General features: G+C 38.2%; 1 protein-coding gene across 1 annotated transcript in view; it reads left to right on the top strand.

Annotated features, from left to right (window-relative positions):
* LOC149557899 (Serine carboxypeptidase S28 family protein) overlaps positions 1 to 12,034 on the top strand; it is a 147,804-nt gene that overhangs the window by 66,735 nt on the left and 69,035 nt on the right. Inside the window, exons 6-7 of the mRNA XM_089832352.1 lie at positions 10,105 to 10,254; positions 10,393 to 10,548. Coding sequence (XP_089688478.1) covers positions 10,105 to 10,254; positions 10,393 to 10,548 — 306 coding nt within the window. The remainder of the gene's footprint in view (positions 1 to 10,104; positions 10,255 to 10,392; positions 10,549 to 12,034) is intronic.

The following is a 12,034-nucleotide window of genomic DNA, read 5'->3' as shown; positions in this document are numbered from 1 at the left end:
TGTAGTTCAAGCTAGAAATGATCCAGCTAGCCAAAAAGGGACTCAAGGAAACAGAGGATAAAGCAAAGAAGACTCAAGATAGAGGATTCGAACTAATGAAAGGGTTACACATTGATTCACAAACTAGTGGCCAAGGAAAGGCTCTCATTGGAATAGATGTAATGAAAAATAACTTTTCTACATTTTTGGATAATTTGTCCGAAGTGACTTCCAATAGTCAAAGCAAAGTTGCAGAACTCCAGACACTCAGCGGATGTATACATGTGGCCACAGAGGAGTTGCCAAATCAGTTAAATGCAGTGAAAGAACTGGCTAGGGAACATTCAAAATGGCTCTTGAGATTCACCAACATACACGTGCCCAACCATGAAGAGCTAATTCCAATTATAGTTGCTACTAAGACATATAGAGCGAAAACAAAAAAGGGGAAGAAGTCTAAATGATTTACATTATGCCCTCTTTTTGTTTTCTTTTGTAATTTTTGTAATACGACAAACTGGCATCTTGCCATTTGTCATTTTCAGAAGATGAACCGATTAAGCTTCTATTGTAACGATCATCTCGAAACTCTATGTATGAAATTTAAAGACTAATGAGAGGTCGGCAAATTTTTGGTTTGAGATACTTGATGTTGTAGAGACAATTAATGGTATTTTGTGTCAATTATTCCCTGTTCCATTTTCTGTCATTTTTAGTTTGTGTTTTCTCTTTTGCTTGAATTGAAGCAAGGAAAGAACATAGTTTCGCTCCCCTGTTTCGAGACAGCGAGCAAATGTGATAAGGATTGTTGTTGTTTGTTCGAAGAGAAATCTCTTTTAGCATTTTCCTTTAACTAACTGTAGTTTAGATTCAGATTAGCTAAGTTGAATGTTGTTGGGAGTGCTGTTAAGTCTCGTGAATGCATAATATGTGTGGGTTCATGAATTTAATCAAATCTTCATAAATTTTCATTTGCCTTAGATTCTATTTAGGTCTGACTTGGTCTTACCTCTTCTGTTCTCGGGTCAAGAACATACCCCGAATTAGCTTTAGGAATAAAACATAATTCATTGAAAATCTATCACAGGGAGCTGTACCTATCAATTTAGAGAAAAGCCTATTTATCCATAAGTGGCTTTTCAGCTGTTTGTAATCAGATATTGTTCCAAACTTGGGTACTCAAGGGTTATAATCAAAGAACAAATCTGTTTACCAACAAAAGTCCACTTTTGATGGATTTTACATGTTATTGCATATAAAATTTCCACTTATGAAGTCTTTAAGTCATTTAATTCACTTAAAATGATAAAAATGTTACAAAATGGGTCAAAAACAATATTTATTTATCATATAATGAAATATAGTACATAAACATCATTTTAAAGTAACATTTAAATAAGCATTTGATTTTTAAAGCCAAAAATTAAAATGAAACTATATAGTTAGTCCACTTATGAAGTCTTTAAGTCATTTAATTAACTTAAAATTATAAAAATGTTACAAAATGGATCAAAAACAATATTTATTTATCATATTATGAAATATAATACATAAACATCATTTTAAAGTAACATTTAAATAAGCATTTGATTTTTAAAACCAAAAATTAAAATGAAACTATATAGTTATATAGTTACTTTAAGTGAAAAATTAAAGAGCAACTCAACTTAAAATTATAACATGAAGTGCACTATAGTCACTTTAATCTATAAATTTAAAATAAATGTAACTTAAAAACATAACAAAAAGTGAATATAATGTTATATTTTTCAAAAAGTGAATGTCAAATTGAAAATATAACATCATATTTTCAATTCGTGCTGTTGCACCTAAAACGTCCACTTTTGAAGTACTAAAACAATCATAACTTTTGATTAACAACTCCGATTGAGCTCTAGGTTAGACTGAATCGAAGGGAAAAATGAAAACCATGACATGAGCAAAATCATATGACTAAAAACAAGCAAACGCAAACTCAAAAGCAAAGAACGGACTGTGAAGGCTTAAAAAAATCAAGCAAAGACTCGATAGAAAGCAAAACGGAAAAGACATGACGAAGGCCTTCAGCAAAACAATTTGATATTTGAATTGAAATGGATCAATTGATTCACATTAAACAAGTAAAAATGAAATTCAAGCTTAGAGAAATGCGAAACTAGCTTGGAAAAGTTTCGTGTTGTTACGAACATTTGTGGTGATAAAATGCAGGACAACAGTATGCTTATGTATTCTTAAGCTATGTTTTCTATATAGTTTACCTTCTCAATTCAACTATTGTGATAAGAATCTTGTTTTGGTAGTTAGTGTGATGTTATTTTTAACATTCTAATGTGTATGTCTAAAATAATAAATCTATCAAATTCACTTGTGACAACAATTTTAACACATGTATTAACTTTGAACAAAAGATCAAACAAGAAAACTAATAGATCAATCTTTCCTAGCTATAATGGAACTTTAAATGAAATTTCCTATTAAAACAACCCATAATGAACCTTCTTTATATGAACAATCATATTTGAAATGCACTTTCTTGTATTATTTCTTGATTCAAAATGAACATGATTCAACATATGCATAACCATTCCTTGAGTATCAAGAACAATATATTATCTATTTGAGATGCATCTCTTTTACATTCTAACTATAACTACAATGATACATTAATAATTCCAGTCCAATACATCTAAATGCATATTGATGAAACTAGGATGCAAATACAAATGTTAATTTCCGAATTCCTTCATTGCTTCCATACAACATACTTCACAACAATGTAAATAAGGTGGAGAATTCTCCATTCAAATGCAATACACTAATGACCAGTTCTCTTCCTTGTTACATCAACACATTGAGTAACCCAAGCTTCTACCATGGATCCATTGAGCACATAACCTGCAAATATGTTTAAACAAGAACCATGGAGGCTCACCTCCCATCCTAGGCCGCATGGAGGCCACCCATCGAGCTAGGAGAACCAAGGCTCAAACGGGTGACAAGAAAACAAACTTACTAATTCATGGACAACATAAAGCACAACATTTCACAACCCCAACCAAGGTATTCACAATGATTCACAAATGGAATCATGAACATTGAGTGAAGGTGGGCTCTCCAAGAGGAGAATGCCATATCAATATAAATCACATAATTTTATTAATTCCACCATGCCTCTGCAAGGCTTTCTCAAAACATACCTCTCTTCACACAACTTGACTTATTCCTCCAATAACACAGTAGCAATGCCCATGGCTTCAATGGAGCACATACTCCATGAAATATCTCTTCTCTAGCTCTCAACTATATTGTTGAGCCCAACTAACCCCTTCATCTAAGGCTTCTCTTCCCTCCTAAGGGTGAGTGAAGCCTTCACACCCCAAGAACAACATTCAATGCAAACAAAAGATAACAAAAAAAGAAGGAAAATGCATCAATTCATCGACATGAATTCAACACAACAAAATACAACAATTAAGCTCATTATACATTTACATTCCTACATGAACATAGATGCAAAACCAATATGCAAGCTTCAATGAAGAACAACTCAAGGCATAAAGCACCAACTGTTTACCGTACTGGGTAAATGAATTAATGCATACAGACAATGAACAAGAATATCAATACTCCTTTTATTATTCACATATGCCAAAGACATTACGTTATGCTTATGCTGATGATTACAATGATCCTGAAGGGTGTATAAATACTTTTCGAAGAACCTTCCTGAAAGGGTTTGTTGGCTACATGACAATTACTGAAGGGCCCGTCGGCTACATAAAAAGAACTTTCCTGAAGGGGCTCATCGACTACATAACAATTACCGATGATATACATCCTGTTAGCTACACAATATTTACCGATGACATCATCCCCCCCAAAAGAAAAAGTCGTCTCCAAACGACAATTACAAAATATCCGAGACAAATTAACAAAACGGAATACATTAACTGACTAACTACAACAAAATAGATCTGCTTCTGTCACACACTTTCATGCTTGTCTCGTGCCTGCACCAAGCTGGTCTCCAAACCACGTTGCATCTGTAGCCTCTATTAACACAGTACTATCTCCTTAATCAAGCTGACCTTGATAGCCACCCTTGCTGCTTTCTCTGCTTCCAACTCCTGGGTACCCTGAGCCAAGTGTTGCTGTACTGCCTTCAACTAGATGATTAGCTCCTCCCGAGCTCTCTATGCATCCACCAAGACAGCTTTACGTCCAACACCTACTCCAAGTGCTCCAAAGCGTATCACCCCTCTCGCAAGTCTTACTCTGTTGATCTTTCCATCTCTGACACACTATGCCTGCAACAGCTCCAGGTCTCATCAACTGGTCACACTTCGCAAGACTGATAACTGCACCGATTGGGGGTCTAGGGGGCATTGCCCCTGTGGGGTTTAGGGGCAGCGCCCCAGGCACCAAGACCAAATTAGCACTCCGAAACCCATACAAAACTGCATGGAACACACTATTTTTGTGATTTTCTTTTGATTCCATTCTTTCTGGCAACCGTTGATGTTTTAATACTTGCTTATGTCTTTCCCTTCCCTTGGGTATCGTCCATTATGCATTTTGAACATTTTTGATTTGTCGATGTTTTTTTTGACTTTAAACTTGCCTGGTTTGATTTCGTTCTGTCCGTCATACTTCAACACCATTTGCTCCGGTTGGAACTTGTTCAGTTTGAGGTGCTTATCATGCCATGCTTTGCACTTGTTTTGTGTCACCTTCGTGGCCCTTTGTGCCTGCAATCGTCGAAGTTAATTTAAGTTACACGATCTCTCCCTCAAGTTTTCCATATCGCCTAGTTTGTTCTTGACACCGGGTACCATGAATTCCGTCAGCTGCCACTCCTTGCCATCAATAACTATATTCTTGATTTTAGAACCTTCACTCCGTACTGCTACAGCTTTTATTAAACCATTCTTTGTTTCTTGTGTAGACTATATGATGTGTCTTCCTTGCTGCCAGCACCTTTTTGCTATATCCGTGGTTCGACGTAACATTTCTTTTTTGTGCGGTCGTACGGTGGAATCTTTCTATTTTTTGAGTTCGTATTGTATGTTCTTCCCTTCCGTTTCAGTCTTAACCACCTTTTCTTCTTCCACTTTTCTATATTCCTTCGAACATTCATTTCCCTCTTCTTTTTCACTTTTGTCGACCCTAAACATATTACAGCTCGGAAAGAGCTCGCAATCCTCCATTTGCCAGTGGAAAAGGCCGTTCAATGAGTCTAAGTTGACCTCATTCAACCTTCCTTCTAGTCTCAATACTCCCTCTTCATCTGGTTCCATTCTCTTCTTTCCCTTGTCACCATTCTCGCTTTCACCTTCTAAGTCTGACGATGCTGCCTCCTCACCTACCATTTGTGTGTGCAAGTCAATTATGAATCTTCTGCCTCCGCACTCCATTGATAGAGTATTCCTCTTCCAGTCATTCTTAACCTTTGCTTGTATGAGCCATCCTTGGCCTAGAATGGCGTCATATCCTCTCCTCTTCAGCGGGATGACGACGAAGTCAAGCAGGAACGACTATGTTCCGATTGTCACCAGCTGTGCCATCAGGACTCCCAACGGTTTGATCTCGTGTTGGTTTTCCATTAATAATTGGAACGTAGGTGTCCACAACGTCGGCGGTCCCAACCTCTTCTAGGTATCCTCCAGTAACACATTCACACCGGACTCTCCATCCACAATCGTGTCAGTCAGAATAGTTCCTAGAATTCCCATTTCGACGACTGCCGGATGCCATTTGAATGAGAGGGCTAGTAGGATTGGATCCTCTGCACTTGCGCCACTTTCTTTCTCCCTTGCCTGTTTTGCTGGTACTTTAGCCATTGGGGCGATGTTTGTGAGTGCCGATCGGAGTTGAGGCATTGAGAGCAGCAGGTCGCTTACTTTAACGGGTACTTTAGTTTGTAATATCTACCATGTGGTGTTCTGTTCCGCGTAGTTCCTTGCTGAGGTACCAGTAGTGTCCTTTAGGTGTGTTTTCTTCGCTGCTTTCTGGATTTCTGCACGTGCTTCCTCTAGTCTCTTCTTTTCTTCCGTCGGGTCGGGGTACAATTTTGCTTGCTTCTGAGTGATTGCTAGAACCTCCTCTTCGTCCGTCTCGATGGTGATCATATTCACTCTTGATTTCGGGCACTTGGCATCTTCATGATCTCCAGGACCACACCATCTGCATAACAACTTTGGTGCGCTTGTCATTGTATAGTCTCGAGCAAAGTGGCCCCACAAATTGCATGCTTGGCATTGTACCATTGGCTGTCCGTTCGCATCGTATTGAATTCGGCTGCGGCTCCCATTATTATTATTGGCATTGTTGTTGTTTTGCTCTCATCTATTATTTCTGTACCTTCTCAAGGTGGCACCCTCCATACTGGTGTTTCCGCTCCCTCCTGATGCGGAAGCCTCCTATGTCAGGAACACTTGTTGAGGTCCTCTTGTTTTCATGTTGAAGGGGCATTCTTTTGTGGAATGTCACATGATTTGACAGATCTCGCAGAACTAGTTCTTCGGATAGGATTCCTTCGTATGGCCTTTTGTTTTGCAGTCTGTGCACCATAGTTCATTTCCCTTGGTCTCCTTCTGCATGTTCTTAAATTCTTTCATCATCCGGATCATATCCTTTTGGAGGGCTCGGACCTTCTTGCTGCCCTTTTCGTCATCGCTGCTTTCTTCTTTTGAAGACGCGTCGTATTTGAATTGGATGAGCTACTCTTCTTTTTTGCTTTGTGCTCACTTTGTAAGTTCATTGCTCGATTGTATGCTTCAGTGTATGACGATGGCGGCACAATCTTCATCTTTTTCCGCAACTTCGAGTGTAGGCCTTCAATGAACCATCTTATTTGCAGCCCATTAGCCGGCTTATTTTCCATTTTATTTATTAAGTCTTTTAATTTCTTGGCATAGATTTAGACCATTTCACTCTTCCCCTATTTTGTGTTGTATATCTCGGCTACGATCTCATTGTCATCGCGGAGCAGTTGAAATTCGGTGGTAAACTCCTTAAGGTTGTCCCAAGTGGTTAATTTTTGGAGATTCATATCGACAAACCAATGAATTGCTACCTCCCTAGTTTTGCCGAAAATTGTCGGACCCATTCATTTGTATCTGTTATGCCATTCACCCTCCAAATTGTTTCGCATGTTTTATAGTGTCGGATTGGATCGGTTGTTCCATCACCATCAAACTTTGGCAACTTTTCCTTTGGTCCAGCCATTATTGTTCAAGGTTGAGAGATTTGTTGCGTACCCGCCTTGTTTTGCACACCTATGCTGTTCTGTACACCTACGCTGTTCTGCACACCCGCGCTGCTTTGAACACCCGTGCTGCTTTGAACATTCGCATTGTTTCCCACAGTTGTGCTATTTGGTGAAGAAGGGTTTTCATCAACCGAAGCTGTTCGTTCCAGAATTGAATCTCGGATGAAGAGTTCACTCTACGCTCGTGCTCCCTCGACACTCCGAGCCGTGCAAGTTAATCCCCTTCCGTTTGGATTCTCTTCCCTCGGCGTATGTAGGTTTAGAAACTCCTCCCTTGCTTCGTCCACCAAATCGAGCCGCTGTCGAGTCTCTTCCAACAATTCTTCAATGCTTCAGTGTTTGTCGGTAATTTGCTGAAACCTTCGTTTGCGTTCCGCCTGTTGTGCCAAAATCAATTTCCCTTGTGTTGTGCGTATTTCATCCTTTTCCTTTAGCTTATTCTTGTTTTTATTCAACTGATTCGGCATTAGTCTTCATTCCTCTGCCTTAGTACCAGGTCCATCGAGCAACGACGCCAAATGTTTACCGTATTGGGTAAATGAATTAATGCATACAAATAATGAACAAGAATAACAGTACTCCTTTTATTATTCGCATATGCCAAAGACATTACATTATTCTTATGCTGATGATTACAATGATCCCGAAGGGTGTATAAATACTTTTCGAAGAACCTTCCCGAAGGGGTATTGTCGGCTACATGACAATTACCAAAGGGCCCATCAGCTACAGAAAAATAACCTTCCCGAAGGGGCCCGTCGGCTACATAACAATTACCAATGACATACATCCTGTCGGCTACCCGATGACACCAACCTTGGTCTAAAGCAATGGCAATGAAAGTAGTTGTAGAGCTCCCTTTTCCCTTAGCTTCCATTCCTCCAAACCCTATGTGTCTAAGTCTAGAGAGTTGTGAGCAACCCACTAGTTTGTCACAAGCCCTCTAAAAAGGCTTCCACTCACTATCCCACCAACTCACTTTTGGCAAAAACATAAAGGCCACTATTTCTTACACTCTTTTCCCTACTAAAAATAAAACCTTGACCAACTGTGAGGGTGAGGGGAAAGGTCACGGAGGCACTCCATTTTCGGATTTCTTAAAGAATGACTAGTTTAGAGGGTCTCCAAAATTATATAGGCATTTAAATGGTGAATTTTAGACCCCTAACATGTTATACTATCATGTGGGTAACTTATTTCCACGACAGGTGGAGCGTAGACAGAAGCTTCAATAGATTACCGACAGACACCGAGGGGGTGAAAGAGCACAAAGGGAGTGCATTCACCTAGCAGACCGAGGAGTGTCGAGGAATTGCTAGAAGAGACTCAACAGTGATTAAATTTGATAGAAGAGACAAGGGAGAAGTTTCTTAACTTGTATAAGCCGAGGGTAGAGAATCCGTATGGAAAGGAAGTAACTCGCAGGGCTCGAAGTGCCGAAGAAGCACGAGAAATGAAGTGAAACTCTTCATTCCTGATACACCTGACGAACGGATATAGGTAGATAATCGAATAGCTTCGCTTGAGGAAGATCTTTTCTCACTAGGTAATGTGGTTGTTGGAAGTAAGACGATTGTTCGAAGTAGCACAGCTGTGCAGAACAACGTGGGTGCTTAGAACAATGCGGGTACGCAAAACAACGCAGGTGCGCAACAAGCACCACCACTTCAGAAGAAAGTAGTAATGGAAAGACCAAAGGAAAAATTGCCGAAGTTCAATGGTGACGGGATGATAGATCCGGTCAAACATTGCAAGACATGTGAAACAATGTGGAATGAAAATGGTGTAACAGACGAGGATGATTGGGTCCGGCAGTTTCTAGTGACCCTACGGGGTGTGGCAATTGATTGGTTTGCGAATGCTGATCCTCAAAAATTGATTACATGGGCAGACATTAGGAAGGAGTTCATAGCAGAGTTCCAACTACTAAGGGACAATAACAAAATTGTAGCAAAAATATACAGCACAAAGTAGGGAAAGAACGAAACGATCTGTGTCTATGGAAGAAGGCTAAAAGAGTTGGTGGGGAAGATGAAGAGCCCACCAGCTGATGGATTAAAGAAATGATGGTTTGTTGAGGGGCTACGACCAGCTTTGAAGAAGAAAATGAAGATTGTACCTCCAACATTGTATGCAGATACATATAATCGAGCAATGGATTTGAAGAGTGAACAAAAAACAAGCAAGAAGAAGAAGCACAAATTGTCGGACTCAGATGATTCATTGTCCGAAAGTAGCAGCAGTGATGAGGAATCAAGTAAGAAAATTCGAGCGTTGCAGAAGGATATGCTATGGATGATGAAGGAATCTAAAAATTTGAAAAAGAATCCTGACTCGGTGAAGGGGGAATTGTGGTGTACGGACTGTAAGGAGGAAGACCACATAGTTCAACATTGTTCTACATTTAAAGTTTCCTTATTCAAGAGAGGATTGAATACCTTTTTATTTTATGTTAGGATGAGAAGAGTCATAAATCATCCATTGACAAGATCCTTTGTGTATTCACACTAACCAAATTTTTCTTCTTAGGAGGTCACTTTTATCCACACTTGATTTATGTTTTGATTATGTTTTAATGTAATTGCCTAAATTTACTTGTTATTAGTTAGCATCTCTTAATATAATTTAATGCAGAACTTGACATAACTACAAGACTAATCTCGTATTCCATATCTTTCTATCACTACTCTGCATCTATAGCTATGTCAGTTGAACAGTGAGTTGCTGTATGCAATAGATTAGAAAGAACAGTATTAGAGTTGTTGGACATCTTTCTCTCTTTCAATAACCTGAACAGGACATCATCTACATGTTTAAGTAACTATACTATGTTTCTTATATCCTGGAATTTGCAGGTTTGCAAAGCTATTGACAATTTTCCGAATAATGCTGACATATTAGATCGTGTATTTGCCGGTGTTAGCGTCTATTATAATTATACAGGAGAAGCAAAATGTTTTGATGTCAATGATGATCCTCATGGAGAGAATGGATGGAACTGGCAGGTTGGGTAACCTATACATAGCATTATCATATGAAATCGGTTTTAAAATATATATTTTGAAGTTTTAATCCAGGACATTCAGTTAAATTGTTGTGCATACTTATTCACAGAAATTCTTGTTATCTTTGTTTCATCACAGGCTTGCACAGAGATGGTTATGCCTATGTCTAGCAACCCACAGAGTAGTATGTTTCCAGCTTTTACGTTTGACCTTGAGTCATTCACAAAAGATTGTATAAATTCCTTTGGTGTGGAGCCAAGACCTTACTGGATATCAACTGAATTTGGTGGTCATGTAAGTTTATTACGAACACTAGCATATCGTAGTTATTTATTAACTATGACAAATTAATGTGCTTGAATATGAATAATTATGCATGCCAGGAACATGAAAAGTTTTCTTCATCCTTCTTTAGCTTTATATCTAAAGTTAATGCTTTCTGATAGGGAATATATTTACCTTAGCTTACTCTTTTTAACATGAATTCTGTGTACATGATGTTTTTCTTGTTTTTCAAATCACACTGTTTAGCAAACAAGTTCAATAAATTAATGTTGAAAAATGGAAAAATGAGAGATTCTTGTATATTCTCAGGTAATATGACATTCTTTGTCAAGGTTGCATGTGTTGCTATCCTAATCACAATCAAAATAGTTTCAGTCTTCATGTGTAAATTAGAGTCCACATTGGCCATTTCTGTTATTCAATAAATTTATTTTACAGATGCAGACACATTTTCTTTAATACTGTACCTCTATAAAATTCATAGCCAATGCATTGGTTGACTCTTAGTTGTATTAAACTACTTGACAATATCCATACAACTTCCAGCCTTGAATAAATTCTTCTGGTGTATGTTTTATATAAAAATATAAAAGATCATTCAAAGTATTAGTTATATTGACTGGGTGTTAGAGAACATAATTCTGTAGTGATATTATTTGGGTGTTAGAGAACATAATTCTGTAGTGATGTTATTACAATGTATGTTGGATGACAATTGATCAGATACAATTGACAATGTATCTGATGGAGATACTTAGGTAATGGAAGACAAGATAGCAAGTCAGAATAGCCAATGAAGCTGAGTTTATCTTGATCTTACCAGCTTTCGAGAGCCATTTATCTTCCCAACTGCCAATCCTAGCCTCCAATCACTCCAGAATACTATGTCATGCCTTACAGGACTTCATACCTTTCTCTAACTCGATGCCAAGGTACTTGCATGGGAATAAACCTTTTTTATATCCCATAATATGACAGATCTGCTTTTCCAACTTCAGTTCCGTGTTAATAAAATAAATCTCAGATTTTAAATCATTCACTTTCTGACCCGATGCATTCATGTATTAATTAATGATGGCCTTTATATTTTGCGCTTCTTTAACTAAACTTTTACCTGACAAAATCGTGTCATCTGCATATTGTTGGTGAGTGATGTTAGGGATATTCCTTGTGAGAGTAATACCTTTAATTTCCTTGTTGTGATAAGCCTTAGTGAATGTTCTCCCAAAAGCTTCAGCCATAATGATATAAAGAGACGGAGATAGGGGGTCACCCCGTCTAATGCCTCTAGAATTTTCAAAAAAGCTCTTGGGGGTCCCATTAATTAGAACAAAAATTTTTGTTGTGAAGATGCAATTGAAAATAAGGTTGATCCATCGATGGGAGAAACCAAAGGCTTCTAAGGTTTTGCAAAGGAACCGCCAATCAACCATGTCATAGACTTTTTGGATATCTAGTTTCATGAACATACTTGCCTCTTTGTTCTTATAGGCTG

This window comes from Cupressus sempervirens, chromosome 5 (assembly GCF_028749045.1).
Source record: "Cupressus sempervirens isolate cs-2001-9-10 chromosome 5, ASM2874904v1, whole genome shotgun sequence".
Classification (NCBI taxonomy): Eukaryota; Viridiplantae; Streptophyta; class Pinopsida; order Cupressales; family Cupressaceae; genus Cupressus; species Cupressus sempervirens.
This window is presented reverse-complemented; position numbering and strand designations above follow the sequence as displayed.